Source organism: Brachyhypopomus gauderio, chromosome 3, assembly GCF_052324685.1.
Source record: "Brachyhypopomus gauderio isolate BG-103 chromosome 3, BGAUD_0.2, whole genome shotgun sequence".
NCBI lineage: Eukaryota > Metazoa > Chordata > Actinopteri > Gymnotiformes > Hypopomidae > Brachyhypopomus > Brachyhypopomus gauderio.
This window is the reverse complement of record NC_135213.1, coordinates 24,844,355-24,866,196: the sequence shown is the minus strand read 5'-3', so window position 1 is coordinate 24,866,196 and position 21,842 is coordinate 24,844,355. Positions and strand designations below refer to the sequence as shown.

At 43.3% G+C, this 21,842-nt stretch overlaps 2 protein-coding genes across 5 annotated transcripts in view; one reads left to right on the top strand and one right to left on the bottom strand.

The window, feature by feature from the left end:
- The window catches only part of phyhiplb (phytanoyl-CoA 2-hydroxylase interacting protein-like b), a 25,367-nt gene extending 9,389 nt beyond the window's left edge, over positions 1-15,978 (top strand). For all 3 annotated transcript variants that reach the window (XM_077000613.1, XM_077000615.1, XM_077000614.1), the window contains 4 exons: positions 11,600-11,796; positions 12,097-12,271; positions 12,521-12,638; positions 14,256-15,978. In XM_077000613.1, coding sequence (XP_076856728.1) covers positions 11,600-11,796; positions 12,097-12,271; positions 12,521-12,638; positions 14,256-14,793 — 1,028 coding nt within the window. In that variant the 3' untranslated portion in view covers positions 14,794-15,978. The remainder of the gene's footprint in view (positions 1-11,599; positions 11,797-12,096; positions 12,272-12,520; positions 12,639-14,255) is intronic.
- fam13c (family with sequence similarity 13 member C) overlaps positions 15,749-21,842 on the bottom strand; it is a 13,024-nt gene continuing 6,930 nt past the window's right edge. The window contains exons 3-10 of one of the 2 annotated variants that reach the window (XM_077000611.1): positions 19,732-19,873; positions 19,276-19,357; positions 18,808-19,016; positions 18,627-18,710; positions 18,414-18,509; positions 17,768-17,970; positions 17,338-17,439; positions 15,749-16,933 (exon numbers count right to left, since the gene is read on the bottom strand). In XM_077000611.1, the coding sequence (XP_076856726.1) occupies positions 16,810-16,933; positions 17,338-17,439; positions 17,768-17,970; positions 18,414-18,509; positions 18,627-18,710; positions 18,808-19,016; positions 19,276-19,357; positions 19,732-19,873 (1,042 nt within the window). In that variant the 3' untranslated portion in view covers positions 15,749-16,809. Of the gene's footprint in view, positions 16,934-17,337; positions 17,517-17,767; positions 17,971-18,413; positions 18,510-18,626; positions 18,711-18,807; positions 19,017-19,275; positions 19,358-19,731; positions 19,874-21,842 lie in introns of those variants that run through there. The other variant, XM_077000612.1, reaches the window with a different exon arrangement.

Sequence of the window (21,842 nt, the reverse complement as noted above, 5' to 3'; positions counted from 1 at the left end):
TGACGCTTTTATTTATGTTCATCACCACAAGCTCGCCTGTGATCTTTGGTGGGCTTTTGAAGTTGAATTACTTCCTGGGTTGGTTGGGGGGTTTTTTTTGGTAGAAAGAGATGTAATGAATCATTTTGAGGTTGGGGCACAGCAGAAGAACCTTTCCGGGCTTCTCTAGGTCTGTGTGATACCTCTGTCCTCTAATGTAGGCATGCCTGGAAATCCCTAGCCTTAGTTCTAGAAGCATTACGGTGCAGCTCCCTCTGTCAGTCCCAAGGCCATTTGTTCAGGATCTTCCTAAAGCCAGAACAGAGGAACCAGCACCATGGAACGAGCACAGAACAACGAGCATGGAGTAGAAGCAGAAGGGCGAGCTACAAAACATTTATTCTCTGAGCGTGCAGTGGCTCGACAGGTGGTTGCCTTTGTCTGGAACTCCTACTTTGCCATGGGGAGACTGGGGAGGATGTTTGTCTGAAGTGTCGTTCCCCAATCTGAATGTACTCCCTTGATCTCTTGTCTGTGAATGTTTCTGTGTTTCTGCTGACTGGTTTTAGCTGACTGGGCAGGTAGTGTTCTAGCTGAGAGAGCTTCTCCAGAGCTCGGTCTCTGTCTCTTATTCAGCTCCACTCATTCCTTACCTCATACTGATTGGAAGAAAAGACACCATGTTGAAAAGACGTAGCATGAATCCTTGTTATCTGTAACACTGGCACAATATGGGAAGACTTTTAGCTCTAGCTCTAAAGACTGGAGTTCTGAGGTAGTTGTAATAGTAACAACAATAAAAACATTAATTAATTGGGCAATTAACACCAATACATATTTTAATATGCTTGGCAGTTTGAAGACAAACCTTAGACTAACACTGGTGTTGTATACCTTATACTAACACTGGTGCTGTATACCTTACACTAACATTGGTGCTGTATACCTTATACTAACACTGGTGTTGTATACCTTATACTAACACTGGTGCTGTATACCTTAGACTAACATTGGTGTTGTATACCTTATACTAACACTGGTGTTGTATACCTTACACTAACACTGGTGTTGTATACCTTATACTAACACTGGTGTTGTATACCTTACAATAACATTGGTGTTGTATACCTTACACTAACACTGGTGCTGTATACCTTACACTAACACTGGTGTTGTATACCTTACACTAACACTGGTGTTGTATACCTTACACTAACACTGGTGTTGTATACCTTATACTAACACTGGTGCTGTATACCTTATACTAACACTGGTGTTGTATACCTTAGACTAACATTGGTGTTGTATACCTTATACTAACACTGGTGTTGTATACCTTACACTAACACTGGTGTTGTATACCTTATACTAACACTGGTGTTGTATACCTTACAATAACATTGGTGTTGTATACCTTACACTAACACTGGTGCTGTATACCTTACACTAACACTGGTGCTGTATACCTTACACTAACACTGGTGTTGTATACCTTACACTAACACTGGTGTTGTATACCTTACACTAACACTGGTGTTGTATACCTTACACTAACACTGGTGTTGTATACCTTACACTAACACTGGTGCTGTATACCTTACACTAACACTGGTGTTGTATACCTTACACTAACACTGGTGTTGTATACCTTACACTAACACTGGTGTTGTATACCTTACACTAACACTGGTGCTGTATACCTTACACTAACACTGGTGCTGTATACCTTACACTAACACTGGTGCTGTATACCTTACACTAACACTGGTGCTGTATACCTTACACTCACACTGGTGTTGTAATTCCAGAACCAAAGTCACACTTAGCTAGGATCTGTCAGCGATCACCCCTCTATTTAGTCTCATGGTATTCTAGCACCAGCACGTCTCACTGTCCTTCCCTTACACTAATGCCTTGATCTTGTCTCCTCTGTCCCCGAGGACTGCTCCATGTTGCTTGAATATTTTTTCTTGTATGTTAATAAACCTGCTTTACTTCTGCACTCTCGCCCCTCCACTCTCACCACTCTCACCACACTCTCTCACCACTCTCACCACACTCTCCACACTCTCTCACCACTCTCACCACACTCTCCACACTCTCTCACCACTCTCACCACACTCTCCACACTCCCCACACTCTCTCACCACACTCTCCACACTCCCCACACTCTCTCACCACTCTCACCACACTCTCCACACTCCCCACACTCTCTCACCACACTCTCCACACTCCCCACACTCTCTCACCACTCTCACCACACTCTCCACACTCCCCACACACTCTCACCACTCTCACCACTCTCACCACACTCTCTCACCACTCTCACCACACTCTCCACACTCTCTCACCACTCTCACCACACTCTCCACACTCTCTCACCACTCTCACCACACTCTCCACACTCTCTCACCACTCTCACCACACTCTCCACACTCCCCACACTCTCTCACCACACTCTCCACACTCCCCACACTCTCTCACCACTCTCACCACACTCTCCACACTCCCCACACTCTCTCACCACACTCTCCACACTCCCCACACTCTCTCACCACTCTCACCACACTCTCCACACTCCCCACACTCTCACCACACTCTCCACACTCCCCACACTCTCTCACCACTCTCACCACACTCTCCACACTCCCCACACACTCTCACCACTCTCACCACACTCTCCACACTCCCCACACACTCTCACCACTCTCACCACACTCTCCACACTCCCCACACTCTCTCACCACTCTCACCACACTCTCCACACTCCCCACACTCTCACCACACTCTCCACACTCCCCACACTCTCTCACCACTCTCACCACACTCTCCACACTCCCCACACACTCTCACCACTCTCACCACACTCTCCACACTCCCCACACACTCTCACCACTCTCACCACACTCTCCACACTCCCCACACTCTCTCACCACTCTCACCACACTCTCCACACTCCCCACACTCTCTCACCACTCTCACCACACTCTCCACACTCCCCACACACTCTCACCACTCTCACCACACTCTCCACACTCCCCACACTCTCTCACCATACTCTCCACACTCCCCACACTCTCTCACCACTCTCACCACACTCTCCACACTCCCCACACTCTCTCACCACTCTCACCACACTCTCCACACTCCCCACACACTCTCACCACTCTCACCACACTCTCCACACTCCCCACACTCTCTCACCACTCTCACCACACTCTCCACACTCACCACACTCTCTCACCACTCTCACCACACTCTCCACACTCCCCACACTCTCACCACTCTCACCACACTCTCCACACTCCCCACACTCTCTCACCACTCTCACCACACTCTCCACACTCCCCACACTCTCTCACCATACTCTCCACACTCCCCACACTCTCCCACCACTCTCACCACACTCTCCACACTCCCCACACTCTCTCACCACTCTCACCACACTCTCCACACTCCCCACACACTCTCACCACTCTCACCACACTGTCCACACTCCCCACACTCTCTCACCACTCTCACCACACTCTCCACACTCACCACACTCTCTCACCACTCTCACCACACTCTCCACACTCCCCACACTCTCTCACCACACTCTCCACACTCCCCACACTCTCTCACCATACTCTCCACACTCCCCACACTCTCTCACCACTCTCACCACACTCTCCACACTCACCACACTCTCTCACCACTCTCACCACACTCTCCACACTCCCCACACTCTCTCACCACACTCTCCACACTCCCCACACTCCCCACACTCTCTCACCATACTCTCCACACTCCCCACACTCTCTCACCACTCTCACCACACTCTCCACACTCCCCACACTCTCTCACCACTCTCACCACACTCTCCACACTCCCCACACACTCTGACCACTCTCACCACACTCTCCACACTCCCCACACTCTCTCACCACTCTCACCACTCTCACCACACTCCCCACACTCTCTCACCACTCTCACCACACTCTCCACACTCCCCACACTCTCTCACCATTCTCACCACACTCTCCACACTCTCTCACCACTCTCACCACACTCTCCACTCTCACCACACTCTCTCACCATTCTCACCACACTCTCCACACTCTCTCACCACACTCTCCACACTCCCCACACTCTCTCACCACTCTCTCCACACTCTCTCAGCACTCTCACCACACTCTCCACACTCCCCACACTCTCTCACCACTCTCTCCACACTCCCCACACTCTCTCACCACTCTCACCACACTCTCTCACCATTCTCTAGCAGTAATGTCGCAACCCGTCCTGCATTTACACACAATGCATGGACAAACTGCAATTAGAACTGGCTGACAGGTGGTTACCTAGTAACTGAAGCACCCATCCTCTTCCATTGTATCTGTATATGTGTAGAATACTCAGTCCTGTTAGAATGTTAGAGAATCCCTTCATCTGTGCAGAATTGTAAAGGATTCTGATGTTTCTCTATAATACGCCTGACCTAAGCCCATGGACCTGTGCCCAGCTCTCTCATGCTTTCTAACAGACCCAACTGGTGATAGATGTGCTTGGTGAGTCTACACAGCATCTGCATTTATGAGTCTGATAACCTACATAAATGGGATATGAGACTGTCTTACACTTCTATTGACAGCTTTATTGATTTGACCTTTCCAAGGATTCAGCATTAACATGTGCTTAAATAATAATTTACTGGATTTCCCAATTGAAGCAACTTGCATCAGGTTATGTGTGTTATTATATATATGTATTGCTCCACATAAATGAGGATGTGGAATAGAGCTGAGTATTTGCTCTACTCCAGTTCAGACTGATTTGCAAGGTGTTCATTTGATTTTGAATATTGATTCATTTAAAGATTTATTTGTGGAATCAGTGATAAATACAGTTTATATACTGCTTGTGAAAAGGAGCTTCTGAGAATTAAAGTTTTGTATAGAACATGGATTAGTGAAAGTAATGACAAGTAAAATCAGTGAAGGGACTCCAGTAAATATTCAACAAAACAGCAGACACTTTTCCTTCTTACTGGAAAAGATATGTAGCATGATAACCAGCTAACCAGCTTCACTATCTTTAGTAAGATATAGAAAATTACTGTAACTAACGAAACTAACCTACAAATAAAGAATATAGAATCTGCTATGTGCCTCTTGTGTTTTGTTTGTTAAACTGCTAACACTGAAAAAACTATAATCATGCTAGTAAATATTAGCAACTTGACAAAAACAGCTGCATATAAAGAGAACCGGGGCTCTCAAGTCTCACGCATTGAGCGTGTGACACACGCATTTGACCGTCTTCACACGCTCACACGCCACACTTCCGATTTCACACGGCGAGAAATAAAAATCAACAAAAATTAACAGTTTTATGGATTCCTAAAAGTAGCTACAGTTTTTGACAAATGAAACATCAAACAGCTATTGTTTTTTTTTTATGATTATGCACAATCTACATATCTTTTGACAGAGCTTATGCAAATATCTTGGCTATAAATTGTTCAAGTGCTTCTCATGTAAATGTAAATGTAATTCCACCAGATCTGGGTGCTAGTACAGAAATGTCTTGGGATATGGCTTACCTTTTTCTTGAGGGTTGGTGGTTCTGGAAGGAAACCATTTTGCTTGACGCAAATGGGTTGTGAGATACACGGTGGGGTGTGGAAAGTGTTTTTAGGAAGGGGCAGGTCCAGTTTTGGCATGGTACATGAGTTTTAAATGTTATGCAGGAAGCCAGTGAAGGAAACACAGCAGTGGTGTGATGTGGGTGAACTTGGGAAGGTTGAATATGAGTGGCGTGTGCAGGCCTGCCTAGAGTGAGAGGCAGTAGTCCAGTCTAGAGATGAAAACAGACTAGACAAGCATTCTCCCTGGCCATGAATATAGTATACACTAGAAAATGTAGCACACATTGAAGTACACACTATAAAACAATTTGTAGTGCATTGTGGGTCTTAGCAAACTGTATGGGGAGTGCTGATGTAATTTCAAAACATCATTCCATAAATTCCCATACACCATTACTGTGACGCTGTGGTGCTGGAGGAAGCAGGAGGCACGACACGCGTCTTGCAGTGAACATTAAACGTTTTAATCAAACACACAAACACGTAAAGTCCTGCACAAATGGAGCAAGCACGCTGACGCGATGCTTGCATGGGCATGAACTTTAGACAAAGACGAGCACTAGACACCGCGCTAACGCACATTAAATAGGTGAATTACACAGACCCACGTGACCTCGAGACAAGGCACAGGTGTAACCACGAACACGCTCACAAACAACCCACACCCACGGAAGTACAAACATGGACATAACGACACGCAGACAACATAGCGGCACGCCCACAGGGAAGGGTCCGGAGCTGTTCCGTAACAATTACTGTATTTGGAACTGAAACAGCCAAATAAAAAAACATGATCAGCTAGACAATCAGTATTTTGTACAAAGCTACAGTGAGGATTGGCATCAAACTGTTAGGAAAAATTACATGTTGTGACAAAACAAACTCAGACAAAACAAACTGTCAGAACCTCTCACCACTCATCCGTTCACTATCATTGGTCTATTTGTAATGTCTTTGTTCATCTCACTACGCTATTAACATACCACAGCTTCCCATCACCAGTGTTTTGCATTTGAGCCCTATATCCATCTCTAGAGGATCCTATTGACTTTGATACTTGCTCAACATCTGTTTAACTACTTTCTGTTAAACTGGAGGATGTGTCCTCTTCACATTTCATAATTATTTGTTTGGACCCTCCCACATTTAAATAAAATATTAGTTTATCGGGCGCTGTTTCTATTGCTTCACAAAAAAATCAATTCCACTTGATTGATAGGAGAACACACATAGCACTAAAACTCTACTCCGGGTTGCAAACATCTCACCACATGCAAGTGAAGTGGATGGTCAGTGCAGTCAGTGCATAGACAATAAAGGTGCAAATGAATGTTCAACTAAACAGTGAAATAGGAGTAAGCTTTGCCTTATTTAAGTAAAAGTGGGGGATTCTTGGACACAATGGACATAAGGAAATTCTTAACAAAGAAGGAGAAAGTAAGTCAAAATTTCACTACAGGACAGGTCCCCCCCAAAATGGAAATATTAGTGCAGTTAGCTGGCTAGTCAATGTTTTCGACAGTACCATATTGTAATGCCAAGAATGAGGCCAAATCATTAAAATTCATTACAAATCTTATGGGGGTGGACCCCCAAACCCCCATGACCCCCCCACCTCCCAGTGTGTGACCCCCACATGCTTTTGATGTCCCTGGACTGCAGCATTTCACATGAACAAAACAATGATATTACCACATATTTGGAAAACTTGGTGTGAAGCCTTCAAGATAGCTTTTAAATAGAGAAGAAAAACCACGAGTCAATTGGTTTTGGTTTAAATATAACCCTAAGGTATTTATATCTTAGATTATTAGTTCATTAAGATGTAAAATACTCAGAGGACATAAAAACTAAGATATAGTTTATGGAATTCAAATCTTGATCTGTTTGGGTTAATAAGATTTGGATCTGGGCCAAATATTGGTTATTTGTAAAGCATATGATTCCAATACAATTCCTGTTAAAAGCTTGTTTCATATTGCAGTAGTGATGTGCATGTAGTATTTTGTTCAGGCATAAAATAAGAAATGTAATTTGAAAGTCACACTGCCAAAGTGGATCAGTTTTAATTTTAGCTTAATGAAGCTGATGACTTCTCTCTTTCTCTATCTTTCATGGCTGCATTTGAAGGCCTGCTCAGCTAAAGTACGTAGGAATAACAGCAAAGGTTTTTGAGTAGGGCAGGGACCGTTTGAGACCTCTCAACCACTCAGAGGAAATCCCCATGGGGTGGAAGGGTTGAAGATTTTGAAGGATTACCTATGCTCAAAAGACTTTCAGAAACAATACTGGGAGAGGACAGTGGAGGCAGAGTTCATCAGATTATCTCAAAGAAAATGGTTGCTACCATAGTTACCATTCTAGTTTATATCAATCTTGTGGCTTTCATGTTATAACAAACATTTAATATGCTTCAGCCAATTGTGGGAATAGTGCAGGAGATTCAGAAGACTTTGGTGAACATTTATTCATTGAGATGAAGGGAGGACATGGTTTGGTTGACATAAAGACCAGGATTTGTTTGTCTTCAAGCTGCCAGACTAGTCTATGTGTTGGATGTTAGGACTGTACTCCTGAGGAGGTCAGTTACAGTGAGGCTTGATCTGTTCCTGAGTTGGTCGACTTGAAGGTGATGGAAGGTGGGTATGTGGCAGGAGGAGCTATGGTTTTTATTCAAACAAAGTCTCTGTCTTCAACCAATATGTGATATTGCAGGGTGTGTAAAGTGAGGCCACTTTGCTGCAGTGATATTGCAGAGATGGGAAACTGCTATCAAGTCATTGTGCATTCTGGCACAAGTTAGGTCAGAGGTAGACTATATTGACTATATTTCCTAAAGTATTCACTCACCCATCCAAATTATCAGAGTCAGTGTTCCAATCACTTCCATGGCACAGGTGTGTCAAGAGTAAAGTTTAATGGAGGGGGGATTATGGTGTGGGTGTCACGTAGGGCTACGCCCCCTCTCCTAGCTGTCACTCCTGTTTCCCTGTTCCCTCGTGTCTGTGTTGTTCTCTGCTCCTCTAAAATGTTACCGGGGGGTGTAAAATGGACACAGAGAGAAAAAAAAAGACAGATTTAAAGTGTGCAGAAACTGTCTAAATAGTCGTTTGAACTAACCTAGTGAAAATTAAATGATTTTTTTGTTGTTGCCGGGACCGTATATTAAAAAGAAGGAAAACCGGGACAAACCAGGACAGTCACGTGAAGCCCGGGACAGTCCCGGGAAAACCAGGACAGGTGGCAACCCTAGCTCCTTGTGTTTTCCGTTATCCGTGTGTTTTGCCTGTCCCTGCGTAGTTACCCTGCCTTGTTGTTTTCGTTCCCGTTAGTATGCCCGTGTACATTTCATGTTCGGACTGCCTGCATGTTATGACCCCTGCCTATGATTACGACTCTGCCTATGGAATTCCCGTTAATAAATCTCACTCTCCTCAGCGTTTGTGTCCGCCTCCATGCTCTGCATCGCGCAGATCGTTACAGTGGGGTTGATTTTCAGGAGCTGGGCTTGGCCCCTTAGTTCCAGTGAAAGCAGCTCTGAATGCTTCGGCATACAAAGACATTTTGGACAATTCTATGCTCCCAACTTTGTGTGAAGTTTTGAGTTGGCCCCTTCCTTTTCCAACCTGACTGTGCACCAGTACACAAAGCAATGTTCGTAAAGACATGGATGGCAGAGTCTGGAATGGACGAACTTGACTGACCTGCATAGAGTCCTAACCTCAACCTGATAGAACACCTTTGATGAATTAGAGTGGAGACTGAGAGTCAGGCCTTCTCGTCCAACATCAGTATGTGACCTCACAAATGCTCTTCTGGAACAATGGTCAAAAGTCCCCATAAACACACTCCTATACCTTGTGGACAGCCTTGAAAAGTTGAAGCTGTTCTAGCTGCAATGGGTAGACCAACGTCATATTAAACCCTATAGATTAGGAATGGGATGTCACTTAAGCTCACATGTGAATCAAGGAAGGTGAGCAAATACTTTTGGCAAAATAGTATGTTTGGGTCAAGAATATGCTAAACTGTCCTGAATGATCCAGCAGTTACCAGCAGTGTTGCGAATAACGCCGTTAAAAATAATATAAAAATATATTATCCCGTCATTTTGTCAGTAACGGGATAATATAATTAATTACTTTTCCTGTCGTTACAACGCCGTTGACGTTACTGGTCATTAAAAGCGGTGCGTTACTATATATTGATATACTAACAGTAATCTGAGCGGACCGCTGCCCAGGCTAGTGAGGAGTAACAGATCTCAATAGGTCACAGTTCTCGGTGTAACACCTGTTTAACTTAACAAGTCAGTAAGCGATTGGCTAAGGCAGCGTTATGGTAGCCAATCAGAGCCAGTGTTTTTACACGCGCGCCGAACCACACCAGCGACACACGACACAAACGGAGAAGAGGCAGAACTGGCGAGTCAGGAGCAAGCCGAAGAAAAATTTGCATTTTCAAGGTGGCGATATAAACATTATTTAAGAAAATACTTGAAGTTCCTGAATGTCTACCAGACTGGGTATTTGATTTTTATTTTAATTAAGAATAGAGGTTTTATTGTTAAGTTTACTTCTGTTGTGAACAAACCAGTTGTCTCAGGTTGAGAGAATTTAATTTAATTTGATAGATGTAAATGCACTTTATATAGTGTAACTATTTACTTTTTTTTTTTTTACTACAAAGATTTGGGATTTTAAAGGATTTTATCCTGCACTGATCTGTTGATGTGCAATAAATATCAAAAGTTAAACACATTTCTGATCTACTCATTTCAACTGACTGTCAAAACTGCTTTTTCAAAAAATCCTTATTCATTGGCATATAACTTTTTTAAAACTGTTATGCAAATAGTTACTTTCCCTGGTAACGAGTTACTTTTATTATAGAGTAATTCAGTTACTAACTCAGTTACTTTTTTGAACAAGTAGTGAGTAACTATAACTAATTACTTTTTTAAAGTAACGTTCCTAACACTGGTTACCAGTAAGTGAAGTAGTGCTGTTGTGACGGGCAGTGTGAGCAACTAAAAAAGGAAGCGATCACGCCAAGTCTCAGGGAAAGAGGATGGTTTAATAGAAAGTGCGCAAACCAAATACCCGTGACATAGATCCAGATTAAGGAAATAATAACCAGCAGTCAACTGGTACAAAGACAAGACATATATAGACGAACAAACAATCCTCAGGTGAGACGGATCACGGGTCCCGCCCACCTGAGGGACGAACATCACGTGACCAAAAACAGGACCGCTGCCGCTGTAACCGGGGGTGACCGGCAGGGGGCCCCCCCACAACGTGACAGCTGTAAATACAACTTTCCTTCTCTATCACAGTTGTGTGAATGGTATGAGGATGACTCTCCCATTCTTTACCAACCAGAAATTGGATGAGGCAGTTGTTAGAAAAGCCACTTATGACAAATGTTAGGAGGTTTCAGATGGATTTCAAGTAGGTCTGGTTTTGTTTCTACTGGTTCTTCATCTAAAGGCTGCTGGATGACCCTGCACAAGGATCCAACTAACCCAAGGACTGCTGACCTCCAATGGATAGTACATGGGGCCAAATACATATATGGTGGACCTTTATTTTGTTCATGTTTATGTGATGGGTTTGGCTATTTGGGGTCAGCTTTTCTTTCCATTTGGTTTTGGCCAGAAATATTAAGTGAAACCTAAAGATCTGAAAAAATGCTGTCAGGACATGGTTCAGTAGTTCAGATGGCCACTTACCACTGACCTTTTAATATATTTTTTACACAAATTGTCATTTCATTTTCCTGGTTTTAAAGATGCATTTTAAAACTGGTTCAAACATGCATAAAGATTATGTTTTACATTTGCTTTTTTACATATGTATGTTACATACATATTTTGGTCCAATAAAAGGAAAAAACTAAATCTTGTCTTTTTTCTTTTCTTTCTCATTCTCTCTGTCTCTCTCTCTCTCTCTCTCTGTCTCTCTCTCTCTCTCTCTCTCTCTCTCTCAGGAAATAAGTCCCAAGACAGCGGCATCGCTGAGATGGAGGAGCTCACTGTTCCACAGCACATTAACATCAGCAACATCACCTGCGACTCCTTTAAGATCTGCTGGGATATGGATCCTAGAGTGAAGGAACGCATCACACATTACTTCATCGACCTCAACAAGAAGGAGAATAAAAATGCCAACAAGTTCAAACACAGGGTGGGAACTAATGTTAATGTCACTGTGTATGCTAATTTATTTTTCCAGTTCTAAGACCAGATCGAACCACCATAAAAGGTGTTATTTAATCAAAGTCACAACCTGAATGATCAGAAAATGTGTAGAAAATTGTATCTTGGTGTGACATTGGACTTTGTCTTAAGGAATTAAAGAAAGTCTTAAAGAAAGTGCAATTTGACCATAACTGGAAAACAGTAATCATGACATGCTTCTTGACAAGCCACATCCAGGAGAAAGACCTTCATGAATCATCGTTGTTCTCTGTTCCCATATCCTCAGGATGTGCCCACCAAACTGGTGGCCAAGGCGGTACCTCTGCCAATGACAGTGAGGGGGCACTGGTTCCTGAGCCCCCGCACCGAATACACCGTAGCCGTACAGACGGCGTCCAAACAGAGCGATGGCGACTATGCAGTGTCTGAGTGGAGCGAGGTAGTGGAGTTCTGCACAGCTGGTGAGAGGAGAACACGTTTGTGCACACACACACACAGCTCACACTCATACATACCCATTTATTTCCATTTTCTTTTATATATACTCAGATACTATTAAGCCACAAAAAATTGATTGACGACAGCTCTTAGTTACAGAAAGATAGCTTTGTCATCTTTATCTACTGTATCTGTTGCTATGGTTTCTTCAGACTTCCAAGTACGCAAAGACTTACTCTGGGTTTTCTTTTCATTGTTAATGTCGTTTCCAGATTATTCCACAGTCCATCTCACACAGCTGCTGGAGAAAGCCGAAGTCATCGCCGGCAGAATGCTGCCGTTCTCCTTATTCTACCGTAACCAGCACAAAGAGTACTTTGACCACGCGAGGTACTTCACCCAGATTTACAAAACCCCAAATCAAAAACCATTTACCTTTTTCCTCCTTTTACATTTCACGGGGATGACATTAGCTCACTTGAGCATGAATTGCCAGCTTGGGAAAAGTGACAGAACTGCAAATACAACTATGCCTTCGTAGTTCCCCAAAAAGAGTTTACTCATTTATAATGGAACCCCTCAGTTTAGAATCTCTACTTCATAAAATATTTATAACATGTATCATGAACATGCTCATAAATCACATATAGACATTTATGGCAGGTCATAGATTCAGCCATCGTTATGATGCTGCTGACATTGGTGTCCAAAGCATCATTTTTATAAACCTATTAAAATTATAGATCTTTTCTGGAACATTAATGTACTGCAGTTCAAGTGTTCATCATGTGTCCTATAATACTGAAACTAAGGTGCTGCTCAACTTTTTTGTGAACAGCCAGTAATGACAATGATCACTAACACATGAATATACGCTGAGCCTGCAAGAGCAGATGGCTGTTTAAGCTGTTCTGAAAGCCCACACTGTCCTCCCAGAACTCTATGACCTCTTGACATTTATGGATTGAGCAGCGTACATCTGACAACCGCACACCCATGCATGCATCACACATCAAAACGCATGTGTGGCAGAGGAAACCAGATTTTAAATTTTGTTGATGGATTCTTATTCTGGTAAAAAAAGGTCACCAGGGTGCGGTTGATTTAGCAGTTGATGTTAATGGAGCCAATGAAAGAGCCATATTAAATATGCCACATGAGTAAAACAGAGACTAAATGAGTTGTGAGAAGCACATTGGAATCCAATTAGGTGCATTTGCATTCCAGAAGAGAGCGCTCTTCCTAGTCCAGCAGAGCCCCATGAGTGGAGTGGCAGACTCCACTGGCATAGAGTCTGGCTAAAGAGTTTTCATTCTTCTTCTCTCTGACATCCTCTCCATCTTTCTTTTTCTTTCTTTCTTTCTCAGTCGATCCAATAAATTACCAAATTGATCTATATATCTATTTTAAGCATGGATGTTTCATATGATGCTTAACACTGTAATGCCTCAACACATAATTCCCTTTACCTCTTTATGCATCACGTTATTTAATTATCTTTTACGGAAGCCAATCAAATGCTCACACCAGGGGTGGCCAACCCGCGGCTCTTTGCCTGGTTTCATGCGGCTCCCCAGCCGGACCGCGGGCTCACCTGCACAAACGGGGCGACACACTGCTACATTTTCGTGGCGCGCGGTTAGTTTACAAGCCTAGCGAGTCGCTAATACTTTTAAAACCGGCGTAGTGGAAAACACGCATTTGACTGTCTTCACAGCTAATAATTTACACTCCCCCCCCCCCCCCCCCCCCCCCCCCCCGCTCAACAGATTACACTCGCCCATGTACGATGTGGCTCTTTGCCGTAACACAGTAAGAAAAGTGGCTCTTGGTCTATGACGGGTTGGCCACCCCTGGCTCACACAATCATTTAAAGGTTTCTGGCAGGGTTTAGTTTGAGAAATGAATATTCATGAGCAGCAGTTACTTGATGTATTTGATTAATGGCTGAAGTTAACGGTACTGACACATGTCTGCCCCCTCATTCCTGCCCCCTCATCATTCCAGGGACAACCAAGACAACAAGATGCTGCCGTCGGTGAAGGACAACAGCGGCAGTCACGGCTCTCCCATCAGCGGGAAGCTGGAGGGCATCTTTTTCAGCTGCAACACGGAGTTCAACACGGGCGAGCCGCCCCAGGACTCTCCCTACGGCCGCTACCGTTTCCGCGTGCCCGCCGAAACCCTTTTCAACGGCGACACCAACCTTTACTTCGCCGACTTCTACTGCATGTACACGGCCTACCACTACGTCATCCTGGTGCTGGCGCCGCGCGGCTCGCCGGGTGACGAGTTCTGCAGTCAGAGGCTCCCCCTGCTGGACGCCACCAACAACCGCTTCCTGACATGTGTGGCGAATGAGGACGGGAGCCTGACCTTCCGACACGCGCAGGACCTCATCCTGGAGGTCATCTACACGGACCCGTTGGACCTGAGCTTAGGCACGGTGGCCGAGATCAGTGGCCATCAGCTCATGAGTCTGTCCACAGTCAACGCCAAGAAGGACCCCAGCTGCAAGACCTGCAACATCAGCGTGGGCCGCTAGCACCCCATCGCTGCTTTTCCAGCCTCAAGCTCCCCCTGCTGTCCAGTTCGGGACATTACACCCCCAACGCTCCCTTTCCTGAGATCTCTTAACTCACAGAAAATCTCCCTTTAGGGGTCTAAAGGCTCCTCTACAGCATGTATTTTACAGCTTTTTACCAAACAGTGTTTTCTTTTTTGTGTTAGTTACTGCAGCCCTATTTTTCAAGAGGTCTTGATGGGATCCAGTGGTCCACTGAAAAGGGACATTTGTTTCTTTAATTCCTATTGGCTGTGAAACTTCAAGCGAAGTTCCATCCCTTTATAGAGCTTGGGCATAACATTTTGCCAAAGGTGTCAACATTAAGTAGCCCACAGGTCAAGCTGCTATAGTCGACCAAGTGTAGCCAGTTTCAATGAGGTATTATAAATATGTTATATTAGTAGATGGTTTTCGGATCTAAAGAGCATGGTAGATGTTCCTACAGCATGGCTGTAAAACAACAACAAAAATGACATCAGCACTTAAATGTCTTTCTGCAGTGTTTCGTGTTACTTATTCAAACCAACCATTAGCATACTGTGTGTTTTTTAAATAAACATGACAATAAGTATAAATAGAAAAATATTTATTTTTTACTGGTGTATAGAAAATGGACAGAGCCAGAAGTGCACAATGAGGATTTTGTGGATTCACAGTGGAGGAAGAAAAGAACACACAGATGGACTGCTGCATAAACCAGTACAGACGAAGCGTGCACTACGAGCTAACGTTAGAGAAATGTGTCGTCGCAGCTGTGTACATCAAATCTGCTCAGAAATACAGCAAACACGGCACGGAACAAACCACACCTGGTTGCAGAACAATGTGACAGTCTTTAGGTGTCTGGCATGCAGATAAACTAACCACCACTTGTAATAGGTCACTGCAATTGAAATGACAGACGAGGAGAGAGCTGTACTCACTGTCCACTATGAGGGAGCAGAATTGCACTTAAGTTACAGAAAGCGACCGGACAGCCTTTTTTTTTTCTTTTTTCTTTTATACAGAGTCCGCCGCACCGAGCATATCACCTGCTTCTGTCTTTAGTACCGACACGTAGTTTCCAGAGGGATGGATCAGGTATCTTTCACAGGGCTTTTTGTTTGTTTGTTAGAGCGTGTTGTAAATTTTAGATCGTACTAAACAGAAACTTAGTGCTTCATTGGTAGACTCATGCTGTAACAAAAGCCCGTATCTGTCGAAACTTCGTTGGCCCTGTCTCTTCGCTCCTTTCTTTGCGGTTCTGGTAGTTCATCAGGACGACGTTGGTCAAGCATGCATCTCTTTTTGTATCGCAGCTATTCCGTTACTTTCATTACTACGAGTCAGGTATGAGAGTTGAACACACTCCGTATAGTTCACGCTGCACATCAGCCGTGACTGATAGCACAGTTTGAGTGATTTGGGAAATCTAGAGAATTTGCATATGATTGTAATTCTAAGTGCTTGAGGTTGGATTCCACAGTTAGCATAAAGGTTGGGCACTGGCGTCCACTGAAAGCCCCTTCCCGTCTCTGATCCCTGAGGCCCCAGGTCTGAGCATTTTAGAGCACACTGTCAAGTTCAGAATTATTCAGAATCACAAAAATTCAGAACAACATCAGAACAAGTAACTGAGAAAATTGCATATTGATTCAGGCTTTGGTTAAAAAAATATCTTCAAAATGCTGTAAAGTGCCATATTTCATAAGCATAGCCACAACAAACATTTTTTAAATACATGATGTGTTATTCTCCACTGAGTTTGAAATGAAGTATCAGCACAACACAGATGTATATTTACATGCAGGAGCCACTGAAGGCTTTTTCATAGAGTCAAATCTACCCCTGTGTGTGAGACAAATGGCCACCCTCAACTTAGAGTAAACATTAAAGTGCATTGTAGTGTTAATATGGCACGAGCATGTCGAATGTAAGAAAAAAAAAACTGTTTTGGTCCAAACATCTGGGTCTGTACTCAAAGGCAAACAGGGATATATATATAATTTTTTTTCTTCAGATAGTCTTTGTGGTTTCCTGTTTGCTAAGCAGGACCTCTAGCAAGCGTAGTTTGGCCTTGAGGCTTCTGTAGTCTTGGTATTCCTCAGCCATAGGGATGCGGTCATCCTTTTGTGCCGTCCTTGAGTGAGTCAGGAGTTGGGAAAACAAAAAATAAGAGTAAACAACAGGATTTATTGAGACCACGTGAGCCCAGTTAAGCAGTGAGATTAACCCTTGTGTTGCCTTATTGAAGTAGTTTTGTACACCACTGGATATCAGCTTAAAAGAAAAGAAATGAAATTTTATTTTCTGCGATACATTTGTAAAGACTGTACAGAATCATTTTTGTGCTGTTTTTTCTATATCTTTTTCCTTGTAAGTTTATTTTGTCTTTAGCCAACTTAGTGTGCATTAAGCTTACTGTCCTGAAACTCCTTGTGGGTGTAAATCTCTTTATGTTTCCTGTTCATGTTTTCAAAAACATAACATAAGTGTTCAATAAAACGTGATAATGTCCCAGCGGTGTGTGCGCTGAAGTGTTACCTGCCCATCTGTCTGAAGAACTGCTCCTCAAACGCTCGGATTGACTTTCGTCTCTTCTTCTTCTCCACCCGTGTCTCACGCAGACACGCCAGCAGCTCTGACCTGGCAGTCGTTAAACCCCAGTAAACCATGATGCTCAGCAAACACTAATCCTCCTCTGGCACTGCCGAGATTATAATCTGCACACAATCCCGAGGCTGGAAATGCTCCTGCATTTACATTTGCACACTTTGCAATAATAAGCCTTTAGATTCCCAACACGGCATTAAGGATTGGTTGTAAAATGGTGGGATGAGACGTGACACTGACTTCTCTTAACCTGGTAGTTCAGTGCAGGTGCAGGGAATGGTCATCGTGTTTTTTAATGTCGCAAATATTACAGGCCCATGTTATGTGCACCGTGGCCATTGGCACAGATTGAGTGACTCACCGTGAGGCGGCGTGCAGGTTGGACATGGCGAAGGCTGGCTGCCGGACCCCCTTCACCTCGTCCAGTGGGGAGACGAAGGCTGGGTCACTGTCCTCTTCCTCCTCATCCTCGTCTTCCTCCTCCTCCATGGACTCTGGCCTGGCTTGCCATTGGGGTAGCGGAGTGTGCTGTACCTCATCTTCATCTGAGCCTTCCTCTTCCTCCTTAACCCAAAGAACATAAAAGTTGCCATTTTGCTGATCCAAGAGGTACTGCTTAGGTAAAAGGAAATAAAGATCTTTATGGAGCAGCATATGATGCTATGACATTTGTAAACGGTGCCTAAAATAGCAGGCATGAAGTCTGAAGAGCTTTTCTAACTAAATAATTTTCACTTTTATTAGTAAGGGTTATTTTTGGTACAATGTGCAATAATAAACAAGAGAAAATAAGTTGTGGAAAATACATGTTAGAGAACAGTTCCCTGCATCTACATATCGTGAAAAGTTTACGGTGAGCATTTCTGATGTCACAGGCCTCTGACGATCCCCTATTGGTTACTGCGTTTCCTGAGTGAGGTTTCAAAGACATAACTAAAGAAGATCCGTTCCTGCTCCACTGCAGCTCAAAGCAAAAGGCTGGTCAGTTAGCCAAGGGCAGTGCTTACTATGGTGGTTATTGTGGGCGTGGCACACAGCAGGTGCTTGACCATCTGGTATCGATCGTACAGTGGCTTCACCAGGTTCCTCTCCTGCTTGGTGCCCTACAAGGACCACAAACATCAGCACCATGCAGCCACAGCCCCCTCATCATTCTCCGGCTACACACCCCCCCCTCCCCCGAGGCAAAGTGTCCATCCAGATGCTGAACAGGCTCTTACAGGGCGTCCATGCAGGCTCTCGAAGTACAGCAGGCATTTCTGGAGGGTGAGCTTTTCCAAGGCCATCTGCCTCTGGGTCATCTCCTGGAGAGGAAAACATACAAAGTTAGTCAGCGTGCAGCTCAGAGCATCTGAACACTGCAGGTGTGAAGAGGCTGAATGCAGTCACGGATGTCCTCACCTTCATGTTGTCCGGGAGGCCTAAGGCCTGACGCTTCTCCATCAAACGCTTCATCAGTGCGTCCACCGTCTCCTCCAGGGAAGGCTTGTGCTGCTGGAGGGGTTGCAGCTCTGTCGCCCCCTGTGGGCCACCGGAGTACCTGCATGTGTCAGTGGGCTGGTCGTTCTCCTGGCCCCGTGACTCCTCCACTGACTGCTTCAGCTTCAGGTCTGAACAAAACAGAAGGCAGACAAGGACAACGAATTTGACAAATAATGGAAAAAAAGAGTTGCAGACTGGTTTGGTCAGAAAAAAAACAGAGCTAAGAGTTTTCGACTGAAGAACAGGCCAGATCAGATGTTATCTTGATGCAAAAGGCCTAATTTAGATTAGATAGTGGGCAAATAGTGCAGGAAAAATGCACAAATAAAAAGAGCAGGTAAAGAGAATATAAATATATTTCAACATGAATGGGCATGGGGCATTTACCTTTGAGTTGCTTGCGAGACTTGGCAAGCTCACTCATGAGCTTGAATATCTCTGGATTGGCTGCCTTGTCATTGTGGGAGGGCTAATGAAGAGAAGGAAGACAAATGACTAAAATAGCACAAATATACATATTCTGAATGTCTACCACTCCTTTAAGGAGCCCTCAGTTACTGATCCAACAAAACAGGATATTCCTATGGTGTTTGGGCACGTCTGATGTTAATATTTATTTAGGTGCAAATCCCTATGTTGACCACCAGAGGGAGCAGTAAACCAGCGGGAAAAGCTGTAATTCATGCTGTAAGTGACTGTGTATGGATAAACCTTAAGGGGAATTCTGTAACAAATATAACGCATGTGTCTTCTGAATTAAATAACATACTAAACTTTCCACCACCTCTGTGTATACAGATTTCAACCTAGATACAAATGCTCAACCACAGGTGGCGTTCGCACCTTGTAGCTCATCTCGTCCTCAAAGTGCTCCTCAAACTTGCGTATTCTCCTCTTCAGGGTCTGGATATGTTTGGTGAGCAGTGGAATGGTTGGAGAATCTTTAGCATCACCAGCCGTCATAGTTCGGACCACCCCACGAGGCCTGGGGGAGAGGGAGAGGGAGAGAGAAAGAGAGAGAGTAATTTAATAAATAAAAAATGAAACTAGATAGAAATAAACAACTAAATAATGAATTGTACATACTCTTACTAAAATATACAGAAACTGCAAATATCTTTGCACTGATTCACAGAAATTCATTGTCTTTTACAGGCTCATTTAAAATATGTATAATATGGCATCTCAGTGTACGGTGTTTGGAACATCCAAGGTTTGAACTGAAATCCTTATAATTTCAAAAGCTGTATCAAATATCTTTATATCAAAGTTCTACAGGAGACATGGTGCAGGGCTGACGGGTTACTCGTATAGTATAGTGCCCCCCAAAAGCTGAGTTCAGCATGTGAGGGCCGATGTTCCAGGGGATTAATAATCTGGTATAAATCAAACCTACATGAATTTATAGATATTCTAAAAAATGGGAAATACCACATTTGGCCCAAAATCAAAACACTGTAGACTCTTCACAGAAGGACTGAATGCCAGAACAGGGACATAACCTGACTTCATTCACACAGAAAATCAGTAACCTACTAATACATGTGTAGGAATAATACTTCTCTCTCACTGTTAAACCAATAATCCCTCTGTCAGATCATAGCCAATGACAGTGTTCATTAAAGGGCAGAGACAAACTCAGACAACTGTACAACAGTAGGAGACCCAGCATAGAAGAACTGCAGAAAGCAATCAGTACTGCCAAAATCCAGATACTTTTTGGCACCTTTCTGGATACCACATGTTTACAGAAGGAATCAATAAGGAAGAACATAAATATGATCTTTGGAATGACAACAGCAAAAGTGAAATTAAAACGTAAAGGTGCATTACAAACCCAAATCTAAAAAAGAAGACAATTGCTTTGATCTCTACATTTCATATGGATGTTCTAAAACTTCTTAACCTGGTTCTGAATGTAGGTTTCTTACCTGAAGTCTGGAATCAAGGGCTAATAGCCCTAACAATTACAAAGGCATCTGTGGAAGTTCAGGTGTAGCATTTTAAATTCTAGATGCTAAGTAGAAGCCAAATTGGATTTCTACCAAATTACTGCACAATCGATCATATTTATACCATACAAACCAAAACTGATAAATATGCTGTCCAAAAAAAAAAAGCAAAAATACTTGCTTTATAGGCATTTAAAATGCATTTCATTTCATCTGGCAGCAAAGTTTATTTTTTACAAAATTGTAGAAAGTGGTGTAGGGGATAAAACAAATGATATCATTAAGAAAAAGTACACTCAGAAATAGGTGTTGAATGAAAACTGACCATAAAAAAAAAAAAACAAATGTCCTCTCTCAGGGACGTTGAGTGAGTCAAGGCTGCTTGCCTAAGCCCAACACTTTTAATATCTATATTAATTAACTGGCAAACAACTGTCCTCTCTCAGGGACATGGATTGAGTCAAGCCTGCTGTCTAAAGCCAACATTTTTTAATATCTATATTAATGAACTGGCAAAGATACTAGAAGAGTCGATAATTCCTGGTCTCCGCATGGTTCAGAAATTAAATTCCTGCTCAACAAAGATGACCTTGGGGTGCTATCAGCCACTTCCAAGGGCATCACCATGAAACCATATTACACTGGGCCCCACCACCTAATAATCTAATGAGTTTTAGGAACACCACGAGTCATGGAACAGGAACACCACGAGTCATGGAACTAGGCCTGTCACGATAACAAAATTTTCAGAACAATATATTGTCCCAGAAATTATTGCGATAAACGATAATATTGTCATTTTAAAGTGCCATTATAGGGCTCCCCAAAGGAGCTTTAAGACAATGTGCCACAATAATAATATAGTAGCATAAGAATACAATTACACCAGTTTGCAGTAATGTAATGTATTGTAAAGCTCATGTATGGTGTCATATTTGAGCTTGACCACATATCTATAATGGCAGAGTAAAATGAGATTTTTTTAATGAGAGTCTTTAATCT